At 44.5% G+C, this 18,132-nt stretch overlaps 1 protein-coding gene across 1 annotated transcript in view; it reads left to right on the plus strand.

The window, feature by feature from the left end:
• SLCO3A1 (solute carrier organic anion transporter family member 3A1) overlaps positions 1 to 18,132 on the plus strand; it is a 138,230-nt gene that overhangs the window by 7,357 nt on the left and 112,741 nt on the right. The window contains exon 2 of the mRNA XM_053954768.1: positions 15,574 to 16,039. Coding sequence (XP_053810743.1) covers positions 15,574 to 16,039 — 466 coding nt within the window. The remainder of the gene's footprint in view (positions 1 to 15,573; positions 16,040 to 18,132) is intronic.

The following is an 18,132-nucleotide window of genomic DNA, read 5'->3' on the forward strand; positions in this document are numbered from 1 at the left end:
GTGCTTCAGCATTTTACCACCTGAGTATTCCTTGCTGAAGTGAGACAGGCAGCCCCCTCCTGCTGTTGCACGGTGCCCACTGTATTGAAGATCTTTTACTGAGAGCTTCTGTTGCAGCAGTGCCTGAACACAGGCAGTTATTTTAGATGACTGGAGTGTAAAAGCAAAATATTTATTTCTGGTTTGCTGGAATGTTTATCATCCTTGTTATTTTCAAGAAGAAAAGGAATTTGCTTTGGTTTCTGTTTTTCCCCTCTGTTGCCTCTCCCTTCATAGTAGCCTTTTGAAACCTCACCAAGCAGCCAGCTGATTTCTCTGTATTTTTTTAACACCATTTTGGTGTCTGCAGCTATCACTTGGATGGTTTCTGCATGTTTGCAGGCACAGTGGCTCTTAGATAAGTGGCTGTGAGAGCTGGTGTGGGAGCACAGGAGTTATTTCATGCTACATCTGTTTCCTCGGCAAGGATTGCTGGAATTGGCTTATTTTTAATATTTAAGTTTCCTTTTGAAATACTTACCATGCTGTCTGCTGGTATAATTCATAATTCCTTAGTTTACTGAAAGTGGAAAAAAACTTAAAATTTCATTTTATGGTGATCCATCAAATGACAGTGAAGTTTTTGACAGAAACTGGATAATCAGTTGTATTGAGGTCTTCATGACTCACCCAGTTTCTGAAGCAGCTATAGCAGGTTTGTTTTTTGGTGCTTTGATGTTTGCATCTGAATCCAACATTTTCTTTAGGTTTTTTTTTTTTTTTTTTTTTTTTTTTTTTTTTTTTTTTTTTTTTTAAAGGCAAATACAAACTCTGCCATAAGGACACTGAAAGAAAGTTCGGCTGTTGAGAAGAGGTGTGTGGTGTAGGTGTGGAAGAATACAGAAACCTTTCAGAAATGTTTCACTTTTTATTTTCAGAAATGAATAGTGGCATACTTTTTTTTTTTTTTTGTCTCCCACTGAAAGACTTCTGGCTGAATTGAAATCAGCGTTGAGTTTGGGTCAGTATAGTAGAAACAGCCTTGAAATGTGTGTTGCATGTGTGTATTTTAGGATGATACCTAACATTTTAATACCTGGAGAACTGCGTGAAACAATGTGGAATTGCTTTCCGAAAACAGAGGAATTACTCTATGAGTTTATGTTTAAGGTAAAAAGGAAGTATTTTTCCTGGAGTCTTCTTGGAATGTGTGTTAGATGGAGCTAACCTATGGAGCACCTATGTTCAAACACAGCAGGGCCAGAGGATAGTGGTGGGCCTGTTTGCAGAGTCCTGAGTTTTCTGGAGTTTCAGATTTATTTCATCCCTTTAATTCTCCAAAGGAATAACAGGGAGGGAGAAAACATCATAACTTAATAGTTTTGCAACCTGTCCTGTTAAACAATGAATGGTATTTGTTTTCTCTGTTGGAACTTTACCAGGAAGGGCTGCAGAAAGATTGTCTGGAGTTCTTGTTTTTTATTTCTGAAAAGGAGGATATGAAATAGTTGCTACCTCTTTCTACTTCTCAGCTTCATGCAAACATAGTTTGGCACATCATTAGCAGGAGACCAGAGATTTGCTTGGGAGTGTTTTGGTGCTGTAATGGACTAAACCTCACGCTTTGGCTTGAAAGGAATCTCTGAAGGAAGATGCAGGAGGACCGGCACGTGCATTGCTTGGGACAGTAGCAGGGCAAGTCCCTGCACCTCTGAAAAATACCACATGTGCCTGTCTACACTGAGAAATGCCAAGAGAGAAGAGGGCAAGCATTTAAAACGTTCCAAGAGAGAAGCTAAAATACTGACTGAAAGAAAATTATTTTGAAAAACATGAAAGGGGAATGCCCCCAGTGGTTGTCCTGCTGCTTCTTGTGCCCTGCTAATGAGTTTCATCTGCTGGAAACATGCTCACTTCTCATCCTGACGTGGTCTGAGTGTTGTATGATAATGCATTGAGTTGCCATATTAAGGATGGATTCTTTGTTACCCAGTAATTTGGAAACAACAGAAAAATAACAGTAAATAACTAAGGTTTGATTTTTAAAGAGGAGACGCTTAAGACTTTCAGTTTCTCAGTCCTACCGCTTGCTTCTCATCTTCTCACTGAGCTGCAGGAAGAGCTGTAATTGTTGTGACTTAGGAAAGCTATTTTCTCCAAGTTATTCTTCAAGCTTTAACTCTTGTTCAAGGATGTCCACCTTGCTTGGTGAGATGTTAGGGTGTGTTAACCTTGGTCTGCAGCCAGGTCACTACCCAGCTTCTCTCTCACTCCCTCATCAACACAGTGGGGGCAGAGAATGAGGTGAAAAAGCATGTGAGTTGAGATATAGCAATTACTGTCAGGGATAAAACAGACTTGACCTGGGAAAATTAATTGTCATCGCCCATTAAAATAGATTTTGATGTTTAAAACAAAGCCAAAAATCAAAACACCATATTCCCCCCCATCCCACACCCTTTTTTTCCCCCCCTGGACTCTCTGGGAGTATGTCTCTGTCAGATCCTCACTGTGCTCTGCCGAGAGAGCATCCACCCTTGCCATGAGCTAAAGTAAATCATTAATCATGTTTGAGCACTGACATGCTCTTTGCAGAAATGTTGGCTGCCACTGGGTAAATGGTTTCCCTTTTGCTTGGGTCCTGTCTGCACTTGGTGATCAGTCACTGGTTTTTGTGGTGTCCCACTGGGCAGCAAGGTTCAGCCCAAGGAGAAGCATGTCTGTGTGACTAAAACGCGGTGGTGTTCTTTCTGTCCTGCAGGCATTGTCTGTAAAATGTGATTTTTGTGGGAATTACCCTTCCCATAGCCTATGCCAAATGCTCTAGCTTGTGATAGAGAAAGTGCTGGGCATACAGGCCCTTTTTGAGAAATAGTGGGCAGTGTTTTTAGGGCGTACCAGCAAAGGAAAACTGTGGGTTTTGTTTTTGTCTTGTCTAGCATACAGGGCTGAGAGTGGTTAATTACAATGGGCCTTTCAGCCTCTGCATGAGATGCACACTTTGTTTCCTGCTGCCTATAGCTAGTTATAATGCAGGTCCTTATGTCTGAAGTCAGTGCAGCTGCTGGCTGAGGGACAGGAGCTTCAGCTGAAGGGATGCCTTGTCTAGGGGTGCTTGTTTGTGAAGGGCAGTGATGGCTGTTTGGGTGATCCTGTAGATGGTCTCATCCAAGGTTCTCAGTGCAAGAAATGCCCACTGAGCTCAGCTGTGTTCCTTCAGGAACCTGCCTTGTCTTGTGTTCTCCAGCTTTGGTCCAAAGGGGGGTGCTTGGACCACAAGTTTCTATTTTTGATATCAAAATGTGATACCAAAACCACATGGCTGCTTTAGCCCTTGGGTCACAAGATGCTAGTCTAGGTTGGGTTTTGGGTTTTGTTAGTTCTTTTTCTATAGTCTGTGGTATTTAATACTATTAAAAATTGTAACTCAAGGGAGCTGCTTAGGGTTACTGAAAAGCTGTCCCATAGTCTTTGGGATTCAAACCTACCAGCTTCAGAGAGTTTGAGAGCAACGGCTGAAAGTATTCAATATTCCATGGAGCTAGATAAACCATTCACTTCCATGAGTTAATTCACTTAATTGAGGCCTCTTCTGCATTGACAAATCACTGTGTGAATGAATGGATTCCAAAATCAGCCTGGGAGTTATTTGATGGCTATTGAAGTTAAGCCACACTAGCAAGCCATGTGCTAGAGGCACAGTTTTGTGGGTTTGCTGTGTCATTTGGCACAACTGCACAAGCTTTCTCAGATGCTGGCCCTGTACAGAAGTTGAGTGTTTTGCATGGATTAGGATGCATCAAGGCTGCTGTGTTGCACTTAATCTCAGTTCTTGCTCTTTCTTAGCAAGAAGGCTGAAGTTACAAATATCATCTTGCTGTTTCATGTGGAAGTATTTGAGCCTTATGGTGTAGCCTCCTGTATTTTAGATGGCATTCACTGATTTGAATTACTCAGCTTAATTCAATGCTGGACAAGCTTTTTGCCAGAATTTTCGTTTTGCCTTTTTATTTAAATAGATCCCTAATGATTTATTGTAGTTGTATATAATGACTCTTGGGAAATACTGGATGCAGCCACTAGAATCAGTTCTGTGTGTTTTCAGATTGCAAAGTTTTGAAATCTGTCCCTTATTGTTACCTAAGTTTTCCAGATACTCCCACATTAATAGACTGCACCTCTGGTACCTGTGGGCAGGTATCCAGTGAGCAATTGGTTAGCAGGGTAACAGCTGGGAGGTGAATCTGGATGCAGAGTTCTCTCTGGGATTTGGTATAATAAGGTTGTATGTTCTCATGCATGGAAGTTTTTTTCCCAGGCTCTCCTACAATCTTTCCAGCTCAATACTTCTGTATTTCCATGTTCAAACTGACTTGCTCTGAGTTGGCATTACAATTTGAGGGAGTTCTTGGCCAAAATGGACAAAAATGTTCTGCAAATAGCTGGTAGCAAAGTGTGGTCTTCTGGTTTAGCTAACCTGGCCTTTTGACATGGATGGAGTGTGTCTGGTTACTTCAATACTTGTACTCAAGTTATTGTTGATCAAGTCTTTATAGATTCCTGTTAGGCATCACACTGAGGCTTCAAGGAATGGGATCTTTAAGGGGCACACAGAACTTTGCTACAGTGGAAGTGCAAATGAAACTAAAATGACATTTGATTTTTTCTTTGTTTGCCCCCTCTACTTCATAATGCATAGATTCAGACACTTTCAATTTGATTCTCGGCATCCTGATTGTGTTCAGAACTCTTGGTATCCAGACAGTGTCACAAAATACTAGGTTCATGGAATGTTCCAGGAGTCCTGTCACTGTGTATTTCCCTGATCTCCTCCTTGCCCCCACTGTGAGGCAGGTGAGAGATTAAATGATGGAGGAACAGCAACTTGATTCCTCTGAACCAATACTGACGAGGTAGAATCTGGTGATGGTGGCATCTTGGCAGGAACAGAGGAGCACTCCTGCCACATGTGGATAATGTTTTCAAGCCAAGCTCTTACTTTGTAGCTGGCTGTCCAGACCTGTCATGTCCAAACGGACTCTTTTCATCAGTCAAGACTAATATTCGTGCCCAGAGAAATCTGGATTTATTTGCATTTGGACAATGTGACATGTGGCAGACTTGGGAGATGACAGCTTAGCCCATGGGGTAACTCTTGTTGGCTGAGGAACAGCTACTATTTTGTATTTTGTGGTGAAGGTGCAGACCAGGCATGCTTGGGCTCATCTCCTGGCATTGTCATGGACATCTCCAGGCCTTCTTTGGGCTTTCTCTCTCAATCAGCAAATGTGCTAGCTGTGTTATTGTCAGGTTCCGTGGTCATCTTGTGGTGTAGGATGATGGGCACTGAGCTGCTCCAGTGATGGTAACTAGGATGAAAGAGGCCCCCAGGCTTGAGTCCTGAACCAGGTCTCTAGCAGTTATAATAACAGGCTGAACTAAATTAATTAATGGGATGGTAATTTTGTGCTATCCTACCTGTGATGATGCAGCCTTGCTGCTGAATGGTATCCCTGTTTCCTTCACACCTGCCTGAAATGTCAGGGCTGAAACATTTAGCCTTTTGCTGTTTGAGGCTTCACTGGAAAAGACTGCTTGGGGCTGCTTTACTCACTCTTTGGTAAGTGATGGATTTTAAAAGAGCCTGAGGGTATTATTTTCAAGGATGTTTTCTGAGCCATACTGTCATTGACAGAAGTGACTTACTCCAAGTGTCTCTTTGAAAATGGGACTCTTGTTCCAAAGCCACTGAAGTGCTTTTGAAAAATATCCTTCCCTGTTACTGACTGCAGTGGACTGTCTCAGTGGTGTCTAGCTTCTTTTAAAGCAGGCCAAAATTAGAGTCTAAATGTTATGTGCCTGGCTAATAAACTGTATTGTAATTAGTACCTGGGGGAGGCAGGAACCAGGGAGAAGCTGAGTATAAAAAGAATTAACTTCATGTAGAAGCTGTCTGCAAAGGATGAGTGAAGAACTGGATGGAGATGAAAACATGGGATTCGCAATGGCGGTGGAGGTTGAGAGAACCCAGATTGGGAAAGTTCAAGGAGAAAAGAAAGAGTGCTCATGTTGGCTGCAGTAACCATTAGTGAGTCTCTGGCTTTGTGTTGAATGCTGAATAGAAAACCATTCCCACTCTCTGGTGCCTGAATGATGAATTCCTCCCAGAATTTGCTATGTCCCTAGGAGCAGTGATCCTCTATAGGAACCCCTCTCCTATTGTGCTTTGGCTCATGTCAGACTCTGATAGGTAAATAGAAGAGGTGGGAACTTCTGTTTTCCTTCTGTGTGCTCATTAAAGTTTTTCAGGGTCTGGTGATTCTGCTGTACATAGATTTAAGATCACCTTCAAGCCATGACTCGCCTGCTTGCACCATGGCCCTCCTTGCTCACCTCCCTGCCTCTCCCTTTAGTGGGAAGATTGGCAGCAGCCAGCACATGGCTCCTGTTTGTACCCTTGTCACTGCACAGAGACAATGTGAAAGGAGAAATGAGTTGTTTGTGGGCAGCTTTGTAGGAGGGTGTTACTTAGCAAATAAGCAGGATGACACGGACAGTGCTTGTGTGGGCTGCAGGGTGTGAGGTGGGGATAAGCAAGCAGCACATGTGGCTCTGGGGCAAGCTTGGGGTGTTGCTAGTTAGGTGCTAGAGTAAGACCTCAATTCCACATGCAGAAGTGTAATTCAATATTTCTTCTATGAGTTGTTAAAAAGTGCTGTGGAATGGCAGTACAATGTGGCCATTTTGCTGTTTCCCTTTTAAATGGCTTCTTATGTCCCAAGACTCACTAAATTGAAGCGCTTGATGCACTGGTTGATGGGAAAAGCCTCAAACTTCTCCCTAAACCAAGTTCCCATTTGCTGCAGCCAGGCATCCTTTCTGCTGGATAGGGAGTAGAGCAGGAGAGATATCAGCAGAGCCAGAGCAGAAGAGGAGAAAAATAGTAGGACTTGTCAGAAAAGCTTCTCTCCCAGTATATAGCCTTTATATAATCACCAGCGTCCTCCAACCGTGAAAACTGAATTCAGCTTCCTTCAAAGCTTTTAGTAATGCTGCCTCAGAGTGTCCTGCCTGTGTCACTTCTGCCCTGATTCATGCCTGGCAGCTGGGAATACTTCAGCAACCAGCTCCACAGGCCTTGCTTCTTCATCTGCGCTGTGGCATAACTCAGGTGCAGCCCTCAGCCCCGAGTTCAGCTCTTCATCATAAATTAAGCTAACATGAAGCCCTTCACGTGACAGGTTTCCTCGTCAGGCTTGCCTTATGGTTTCTGTGTGGTAAGTGCCCTGTTTATAGTAGAAAGCCTTCTCTGCAGGCATGGAAGTGTTGTGTTAGGAAGTGTTTTATTGGATGAACAGGCAAACCTGCATTCAGTTGTGGAGGTGGAGAAGGGAGGGTGTTGCAGTGTGACAGCTTGGGATTGTGCTTCTCCAGTGGTAGTACATAGTCCATGTGATAGTATATAGGAAAGGGTTTTTTCCTGTTAGGAGTCTTCCAGTGACATGAATTTCATTTTCTCCTCTCAGCTGGAATCCAGCATGATGGTGCCCAGTTTTCGGAGTTCCAGACCCATGTATGAATCTTGCTACCAGTTCTGTATGTGGCCAGGAGTGCTGCAGGAACCTACATTTAAATTATACACTTTGAATTCCTCTTCATCAGGCTTTGTACTGTACTTGCTGGCCATGGAGGAAAAAAAAAAAAAAAAAAGATCCATCTCTGAATGTGTCAAAAATGTTCCAGCAGCTTTCCCTTGGCTGTTTACTTTGATAGAGAGATTGGCTGCCCCTGCTCACCAGCCCCTGCTGCTGAGCACTTATTCCACATGGAATTCTTCATCCTCCAGGTCTGAAATGTGCCGGCAGCGCTGTTCTGTGCTACAGTTTTTAAAGCATGCAGAAATGTAGCTGCGGGGTTGAGGTGTTGTGCTTCTTTGCATGTTTACGATGTGTTGTTTGACTGCCAGTGAAAATGACATAACATTTAAAAATAAGTAAGGATTCAAACATCTACTGGCTTTGTTGTAAGTGTGCTACTCAAGGAAAGTTTGTGCTAAAAATGGATTCTGGTGCTGGATGTTTTTATGTAGATACCTTGTCAGGGACTAAAATACCACCTGCTTTCACTCAGTGAGGTCAGTATTGAGCAGCAGACTTAGAGACATAAAGCTTGTGTGGACACTAAGTCTGTGGTTGTGATTATACTAACACTGTAGGTTGGGGCTTTAAAAGGTTAAAAAACGAGATTTTGGCTGCGGTGTGCATCTGTTTCAGAGCAACAGAAAAAGCCTTTCAAGTTCTGCTTAGGCAGTTCCATGTGGCCTGGGTCTGCTTTGACCTGTTGGTGACTCAGGCTGACTTTCCATGATGAATGTGAGGGGGTAGCTGCAAATAACACCCCAGTGATCTTTTTGTTCACACCGCTGTAAATGGGGCACTGCACCTTCCCTTCCTTGGGGGAGCTGGGAAAGGGGGTCAGCCCATTGTGTCCCATGCAGGATCTGTAGGAAGCAAGAGAGGGAGGTATTGACAGCCCTGCCTGCCTTTCTGCTTGCTGCAGTGAGTGCCTGGGTTAGAGGTGAGGTTTTTATGCAGCGTATTTGGATCCCAGTTCCACTCGAGTAGCGGAAAATGCACGTTTACCTTTGAGAGGCACGTGGCTTTTTTCTGGTTTAAGCTATTTTGGAACAAACTGTGGCTTTGCACTGATGTATCAGCTTCTGACCAAACAGGATATCTTCCATGGGTGCTGAGTACTCTTTGTTCTGTTTGCAGCGTGCAACAGCCTGGAGCATGGCTGTGCTTGTGACACAGCTGTGAAACCCTGCAAAAGGTGCCCAGGCACGCTTGTTTTGTGCCTTGGGTGTTGGCCAAGGGCCAGTGGCACAGGATGCTGTGGCTACTGAAATGTGGCGAGGAGATGCACAGTGGGCTAGAGGAGATGATGGGAAAGTTTTCTGCTTGATGCCAGAGAGAAGAAGGTTGCCAACGTGTGCCTTGCCTCAGCTGGGAGTGTGATGTGCTGTTTCTCTTGCTGCATGGTCCAATACTTTCTCTCTTTTCAGGCCCTGAAAATCCTGACCTTGAACGTGTGCTTAATTTGCACTGTGTCACTAACCTCAGAGTTGGTCACTAGAATATAAAATGAATTTTTCACACCAGTGAGGCACAGATCCAATCTGCAAACTCCTCGTGGCACCAGTACAGTAACTTGCATATTTTTCAAGTGCTGGCCTAGAAACAGCACAGGCACATGCAGCAAGAGCCAAGCTAATAACACCCTACTTTCAGCAGGGGTTCAGCTGTGGCATCTATTATCCCTTGTCATGTGAATGCAGATTTCTATGCAGAGATGATTTCCAGACCTTGAGCAGAGCCAGCTTGGGTGTGTTCATATCACCACCTTTTTTTGGTTTCCCTTATGTTCATGTGCCCAGAGCCAGCACAGGTGTTGGCATCTGCAGTGAAAACGTATTTAAATTTTGACTGATTTTGCTGGACCAGGAAAGGTGTTCAAACAAGTGATCAGCAGTGAGACAGACAGTCCTGATGCCCTCACTTCAGTGGGGTGAGGAGCAGCGAGAAGAGCTGTTGCCTGGTTTTGGGCAAAGGGTATTAAGGTTCTTGCCTTCTTCCCAACCATCCCATGGGGTTGGAGTGTGCAAAATGCCAAGGAAGTGGCTGCCTTTTTAAAAGTTTGGTTCAACCACAAGTGATCCATCTCAACCCTGGAACTGTGGAGCAGGAAGATGTCAGAGCAGAGGATCAGCATCATTCCCTTGGGCTTGAAGCCTGAGCCTGGTGGCTGTGGGAGGAAGGGTGACCAAGCCCCTGGGGCCCAGCTCTGCAGGACAAGAGCTGTTAAGAGTCTCCTAGTGATGGGATCACATTTGCCCCATCCTGCACAGCTGCTGGAAGAGAAGTGACACCTGAAGAAGTGGGTGGATGCACCTGGAGGGAGTGGCACTTCTGGCATGGCCCCTTTGGCTCTGCAAGGAACCTTGTGTTTCCCAGCTCTGTAATGGAGACTGCATTTGTTTTCCTTTGGGAATGTAGTTGCCAGGCAATTATTTTACACCCTGTAGCACTGCAGACATGTCTCTTCAAGTCCAATCTTTTACCACAAAACTGAGAAAATATATTTTACATTAAAAAGAAACCTTTTGAAAAGGCCCTTCAGGCATAAAGTCAATGTGTTTTCTATATATAACCCAGTATTATTAATACAATGAACTTAACTGGAGACTCTGTGGGTGAATATGACTTGATCATTAGAGATCTGAACAATATGATATTCATTTTCAATGTACTGTGGCTCTGACTCCATAATGGTGCTCCCAGCCTTCATTTCATTCCTTAGTGATAAAGTGGGGCAATAGGGTGAAGCAGGTCTGTGGATTGTATTTTTGCTGAGCACTAATATAAAATAAACAGCCTGTAGAGAAAACAAATTTACCTTGGTTCAGACAGGCCGAGGTCTGTAGATTTGGGACAGACAGGAATGATGAATGTGAGCATGTATTACTGAAATAAGTCCAGAATAGCATGGCATAAGCTTCTGTGGATTTAGTTACAAAAGTTGCAGCACAAATTGCTTTGGCTGGAAAATTTTAAGGTGGTGATTGATTTCTTTTTTTGTTGTTGTTGTTGTTGTGGGTCATTTATCACTGTGTGCGTTACGTGAGACATTTTCCTTTTTCAATCATTGAAGAATGTTTTAGAATGGTGTTAGGAGGCCCCTTTAGCCCAGGCCTGTTTGATGTCAGTCATCTGATCCAAATGCGTGTGTGCAGCCTGCCGTGGCTCAGTAAGAGGAGGAGACAGTGCAAGCTTGCTACAAATTTTAATCACTTCTGGTTCTTGTGTGTGGCAGTGTGTTCACAGAAAGCCAGAAGGCTGGGTTACATGGTCTCCTCTAGATGCCCAGCCTGCTTTCTGCATAGCAAGGCGTGCAGGTGCCAAACTGGTGTAGTTTTCAGTGGTCCAGTTGACTGTTGTGGTACAGACCCAGTCTGGAGGAGCGGGAACCTGTGGAGGAACAGCAGCCGCACAGTTCATCTGTCCCAGAGCTACATCTTGGTGGAGCTGCTGTCAAAAACTGAGTAGGAGATATCTGGGGTAGGTGAAAGGGAGTCATGCAAGAGGCAGCAAAGCTGGCACAACAGAAGGCTGAGTCCAGTGTTGCAGTTAAAGGACTGGCTGGTCAGAGCCCCAGTGCCCTGCTAAGGGACAGATGTGAGCACATACAGGTGGCAGGCAAGCACATTGCCATGGGAAGCTGTAGTTTCAGTGCTGGTCCCATTTTCCTGGATGTTGGCATGTGCCATGGATAGAATGCTGGCCCTGCCTCTGTCCTTGTGCCTGCTCTGGACCCGACTGGTCCTGTGGGTGGTTTCACACCAGTGACTTCTTGGGGTCAGACTGCATGATCTGCTCTGTCTTGTCTGCAGGAGTTTTGCTGGGCGCTGTCTTTGCTTCCTGGTAACTGTTGTGATCTTGGGTTAGAAGCTTTTTTTATCTAAATACCCTCTTAGTCAATTCTTTCCATCCCTGACTAAACAGCTGTGTAAGTTGACAGGAGTCAGGAAGTAGCAGCCTCACAGCTGTGGGCTCCTGGTGTTTCCCTGCTGTGTTTTAGCAGGAGGTTGTCCATCTGAAGCTGCTGTGCTGCTGCACCATCCCATGGCCCACGTCCCTGCTCTTAAACAGCATCCACATGGGCTGTGCTCTGGAGTGATGGACCTGGCATCAGCACACAGGGACTTTTTATAATCCTCACAGCCTTTCCACATGACATCAGTATTTTACAGGGACCTGTGGTGTCTTTTACAACATTTTATGTAACTCTGGATAAACAGAGTTAGTGTCTGCGAGTGGTGATGGCTGGTCTGCTGGGGAACAGGATTGTGAAAGGAAATATGGGCAATGCAGTATTTTTATCCCACAGTTACAAGGGCACTGGGAACATCCCACATAGAAACAACAAGTTTAGTCAGGTTAAACCTTATATGCAGAAAGTCCCATAAAAGTGGAGCATAGAGGGTGGGGGAATGATTTTAGCCATGGGCAGGGGTTTATTTTGCATAAATGCAGGTAACATCTGTGCTATGCTATTGCTGATTTTGTAGTTGGTCTTTGTAAGGTCACAGCCAATGTCACAGAAAGAGTTTGGGCTGTGCTGTCCAGGCTGCAGCCACCCTGGATAAAATGCAGTTGGGTTCCTGTTGTTCTCTGGCTAAGAATTTGCATGTTGACAGTTATGTTGACAGTTTATTTCCCAGCCCTATTTTTATTTTGGGATTTTTTTTCCCCTGTCACTGTGACTGTCAGTTTTGGAGGCTGCTCTGCTGATGCTGGTCTCAGCATTTTGTACTTGGATGCTATTTTCTTCTGGATGCTCAAGGCTGGTATGATGGATTTGTTCTTTCACCAGACCCCCTGCTCCTCATAACCCACTTAGCAAAGGCAGAGCTGGTAGCACTGGGTAGCAGTGCTACAGCCAGAAGGAGCAAACTGGGAAATGCAGTGTGATCTGGCCAGAGGAATAAGGAGAACTGCCAGCTTTTTTCAAGAGCATTGGAATTTGCCCTGTGTTGTTGTCCTCCTCCTGCTTTTGTTTCAGTCTTTTCCACAGAGTAAAACAGGAAAGTATTAGGGGATAGTGAGACTCTTTCCCTACTGTGAGTGGGTTAGTGTTTGTAAAAAGCAAAAGAATGGCTGAAGCCCCACAGAAATAAAAGTAGAGTGAGAACTGGGACTCTGGTTTTAGTTCCCTGGTTTGTCATGAATTTACTGTCTCTGTCACTGTGAATTGCACCTGGAAATGGTGCAGTTTTCTGTATCTGAAATCCAGCTGTCCAAAATCTGACTCTTTTGAATCTGGCACCTACATGTGTCTAAACACCATCCTGTTTTCTAGCCACTTGTATATATGCATGATAAAAGCCTAAAATGTGATAGCCAGGTTGAAATGTGGGAGACTTCCAAAACTAGTTAATACCAGTTGGCCTTGGGAAATCACTTCTGTTGGCTTTCAATCTTCCAGCCTAAATTATTCCATCAGAAATTAATTTTGTTGACTGTACTTGTCTCATTAATAGTTGGCTCTCTACCTCAGTTTATACAGCTGTAATGAGTAATCATGAGTTTCCCATCTAGGTACAGCTCAGAAATCAGCACCACAAACATAATTTTGCATGCTCAGAGCTATATATTGATCTTGGAGAGATTCCCCAGTCTGTCAAAATTGGTGTTCACAGGACCCCAGCACCACCACCATTAGACCACACCTTGCAATAAAACCATGGATGATAAATTCTTATCCATGGTGAAAGGTTTGGAACTGTAGATGATCCAAATCATCAAATCCAAACCATTCTATGGTTCTCTCTCCTGTGGGTGCCTGGTGGATCTGCCTGTGGCTGTGGGATGCTGTGCCTTGGCGTGCCTTGTTCTCTGAACACCAGCATGATGTTTTACAGCAGTGTCTGTGCTCACCTGCTCAGCTCCCACAGAGAGAGGGCTGGGAGCAGCAGTGTCCCTGTAGAATGTGAGCTCCAGCACTGCTGGCCAAGGCCACTGGAGCAGGGACAGGCTGTGCTGTGCCCTCTCACAGGGGACACCGTTGTCCCTCGTGAGTCACGGGGCTGTTTCATCCCAACAGGGACCTGCACCTGGCGTTGCCGGCAAAGTGGTGATCGCCTCTCCCTCTGACACACACACCTGGCTTTGGCATGGGAAGAAGTACCGCTCTTGCACTGCCTTTATTCATAGGATTTCATTTTTAGGTTTCTTTCTCCGTGCCTTCCTCAGCTCTTCCTCTTTAGTTGGGGAGGATTACGCTGGTGGTAGCATAAAAATATAGCTGCCTGTATGAGAAGAGAGCTGGATTTTCAGAAAACATTAGCACAGTCCAGTTTTGGAGATCTGACTTGGACGCTTATCACAGTCAGGTTTGGGAGCTTTTGCTTATGCAAAGAAGCAGAAGTGGGTTGTTTCCATTTTCCATTTTGTTGCCAATGGGGCTGTCTTTGTCCAACTTTGTCCAACTGTGCCCTGGTGTACCCTAGCAGAGGCAAACTGCCCCCGGAGAAGAACTGCTGTCAGAATACTTTAAAGTCGGTCAGGCTGGCTCCTGCTTCGTGAGGTTTATCAGCAAAGATTTTCAGTGCCTCCAGTGGGAGGCTATTTTTATTCTATCCAGGGGCTACCTTCTGCTCTGAGGTCTTTATCACATTTTTTTTTTGGAATGGAGAAACCTGCCTCTTTTAGGACAACCTTAAATACCTTCATCTTCTGCAGTTTGAAAAACAAGATAGCTTTTTATTCAAGGTAAAAGTTTTTGGCATTTCTGTGACACGTTCAAGATTTCTTTTGTTGCTTTTTTGCTGTAGAAGAGGGACACTGCCATAGATCTGAGGATACTCTGTTTTCTCCATTGAGCAGAGCTGACAGCAACTGAGGTACTTAATGGTTCATCCTTCATGCTCTGATCAGTGCTTGACTGTTGCAGAAAATCCACATTGTGTTTCACTGCACCATGTAATCAAGATTGGAAGAGCTCTCAAGAGATGATCTTGTTCATTTTCCTGCCCTATGCCAAGATCAGTCATATCTGTGTCTTTCCTGACAGATGCTGGTCTGTGCTCTCTTAAAGACCTCTGCAGCCTTTCCAGGTAGCATATTTCAGTGCCTCACAATCCCTATCAGTAAAATCTGGTTTCTCCCCACCTTGTATCTAACCTGAATCATCTCTGCTGCAGTTAAAACTTGTCACTTCTTGTCCTGTCCATTTTGAATTCAAAGAACAGATCATTCCTTTTTGCAGCACTATTAAATATTTGAAGACTATTCATGTGCTTCTCTCTTCCTAGTGTTAAATACCCACAATTTGTTAAATCATCCCTTCTTCATGGTGGATTTAAATCTTCTATGTAAACCTTAATTGGCCTGTCGTCTCAAAAATACTCTGTGACGATCCCAGTCATTAACTAATCCACAGTTTAAACCCTTTGATCAGCATTTTATTTATATACTCGAGTAAAAGCATTCAATGCCAGCTAAACTGCCTGTTTGTACATCACTGTCTCTGAGTGGCTCGATAGCCTTGTGCTGGTGTGCAGGCAAAGAATCTGCAGGGTTTTCTGCTGCTCCCTGACTGCAGTTCATTCCAGGGGAAAGGCTGGGTACCTGGCAGGATGTGAAGCTCAGTATGGTTTGTGCCTTGGTTCTGTGGGACAGTGCACCATGAAGGTTGTGCCCTCAAATAGAAAGGGAGCCCAAAGACAGAATCATGGAATCACGGGTGTCTGCAGGCATCCAAAATACACACTGATGGGCACAGGAATTCGGAAGTGACATGTGCTCAGACAGGTGGTAGGCTGTGAAATGTCACTTGGTATTAGGACCTTCTGGCGTGGCTGTATTTGAGCTGTCAGGTCATGCTTGGAGCTCAGCTACTGTACTGTGATTTGGATGTCCTTGATGGATATGGTTTCAACTCCAAGGAGAAGTCAAGGAAATTTACGCTTTAGCAGTACATATGGGGAGAATAGAAGGCATGGAATGTAATTTTCTCTGGATTTCTCTGTTGTAGGTGAGTGTTTTAACCACCTTGGAGCGGCGATTCAACCTCCAGAGCGCTGACGTGGGCGTCATTGCCAGCAGCTTCGAGATTGGCAACCTGGCCCTCATCCTCTTCGTGAGCTACTTCGGAGCCCGAGGACACCGGCCACGCTTGATAGGATGTGGAGGGATAGTCATGGCCTTGGGTGCCCTCCTTTCTGCGTTGCCTGAATTTCTGACCCACCAGTACGAATACGAATCGGGAGAAATACGCTGGGGAGCTGAAGGGAGGGATGTGTGTGCTGTCAACGGGTCCAGCAGTGATGAGGGACCAGACCCGGACCTTATCTGCAGGAATAGGACTGCTACCAACATGATGTACTTGCTGCTCATCGGGGCACAAGTCCTCCTGGGCATTGGTGCTACCCCTGTCCAGCCCCTGGGAGTTTCCTACATCGATGACCACGTGAGGCGGAAAGATTCCTCCCTGTACATAGGTAAGGCTCTCTGAACTTCTCCTGGAAGGCTTTCCTTGTGGGTTGGCATCTGGCTCTTGTTGCCTGTTTGATGCCAGTGGAAGGGATGCCTCAAGGCCTCTTCTCCATGCGCTGCAGTGCCTGTGGAAGTAACTTGGCATGGGTCTCTACATCAAGCAGCAGGGAAGCACAGCAGTGCTTGCTTATATTGTAGCAGTGGTAAAGGTTGACAGCCGTGATGATTGGGCAGATGCTCATTCCTTCTCTTGTGTTTGCCCAGATTGCTTTAAGTTCTTATATTGGTGGCTTGTGGCTCAGTTTTAGCTGAAGAATTTTCAAGTGGTGTGTGTGATGATGATTGACTCTTTTGGCTTTTTTCCCCTCACATGATACCCTAGTACTCTTCCTGTTCCAAAGCATGTGTCTGAGTGATCACTGCAGTCTAAGGAGACTGAGAGGACACACGTGTTGTCACTACCACTGTCACATTTTAACAAGGAAGTGCCAGTTACAGAGTAGGTGCTGTGACCCAGGATGCTGTGGCAGGACCCTCGATAATGTGATCCCTGTAACGGAATGGGATGTGGGAGCTGGTGAGGTCTATTTTGAGATACAGTGAGCCTGAAGTAGAACTCATGGTTCTGGTGATCATATTGCAAAGTTCTCTCATATGGTTACACTGTGAAATTTGCCTTTGAATCCCCAGTGAAACAGCTCAGTTATTGGGGTAAAGTGCTTGTGGGTTTCAGCAGTAGTTCCCTCTTCCAGCAGGTTTAAAGAGGATGTTGTTGGCAAAGTTTTCTTTGAAAAAATGTACCAGCTTGTCACATTCCTCTTTCTGCAGGATTTATCACTAGGTAAGCTGCTCCAATGGAATAAATCAATGGAGTGTGTGCTGCCATTGTTAGTATAATCCTGGTTACCAGAAGTGTGCACTTGTCCCATCATCCCCACCTTGGTATGACTTTCAGCTGGATGGGTGATCCTGTTCCCCTTTGGGTTTTTTTTCCCAAAGACATTTTTATCAAGTTTCCAAGCTGAGTGTGGCCACTGACAGCAAAGCTGAGCAGTCCTGCTGACTTTCAGAGTGCTGTTTAATGTCTTAGGTAGTGCAGAAGCCTGGTGGAAAGTTACTACATAGTGTGGCATTCATGGATGTGTTGCTGCTTCACTTAGAGCTTTGTCTGTGTATTCAAAACATGACCCTGCTTTTCTGTAGCTGGCCATAAAATCATAGTATTTCAGCATTTAGCTTTGTCCTTGGGTCATTATTCATCTTCACTTGGTTCTGTAAGTGTTTGTGAGGGATCCACTGGACAAAGAAGGATGATGTATAAAATGCAAGATAATGTACAACCCAAAGGTGAATAATGAGACTGAATTCACTGGAGCAACTGTGCCAACACCATAAATGATGAGCTGGAATTAAGAGTGATTCTAAGATTATCTATTATAAATAACTATATAGAGAAGCAGCAACTTCTTTCAGTCTGTTCCGTGGGCATTTTTTAAGCAATGCTTCATGTCTTGAGAACAGGCTGGAGGAGGGTGCATAAGAGGAGGATTAGGAAGAGTGATTCTTCTTCTTCTTCCTGAGCTACATTCATCTTGTATGCTAAAATAACGTGTTTAAAGTTGGCAGTTCAACTGTAGCTGGGAAAATACTTCCAGAAAATTATTTCTGCTTACTATATGCTGCTTTTTTATTTTTTCTGCAGAGATAAGGATGTTGTCTAACCATATATGTTACTACATGTGGAGTTTAAAAACGAGCAAAGAAAAAAAGCCACACCAAAAAAAACCTCACCACAAAACCCCAAGCATTTTGGGGTTGTTTGCTTTCTGGCTTTAGCTATGGAAATCATAACCTGAATTTCTACACCTGAATTGTGGATTACAGAGGGGTGCCTGTGTATGCACACTGAACCAGCAATGAAGTTTAATTTCTGCCCTCTCCTAGCCTATCCATCACAAGTAGGGTTTGAGATATTGGATGATTAATTCATCTATCAACTTGCAATCAATTTGGCTAGTGAAAATAAAAGCTACCAGGAAAAAAATCTATTCCATGAATGAATATAAATGGAGAAGAAACAAGTGGAAGTGTCATCTTA

Source organism: Vidua chalybeata, chromosome 13 (assembly GCF_026979565.1).
Source record: "Vidua chalybeata isolate OUT-0048 chromosome 13, bVidCha1 merged haplotype, whole genome shotgun sequence".
Taxonomy (NCBI): domain Eukaryota; kingdom Metazoa; phylum Chordata; class Aves; order Passeriformes; family Viduidae; genus Vidua; species Vidua chalybeata.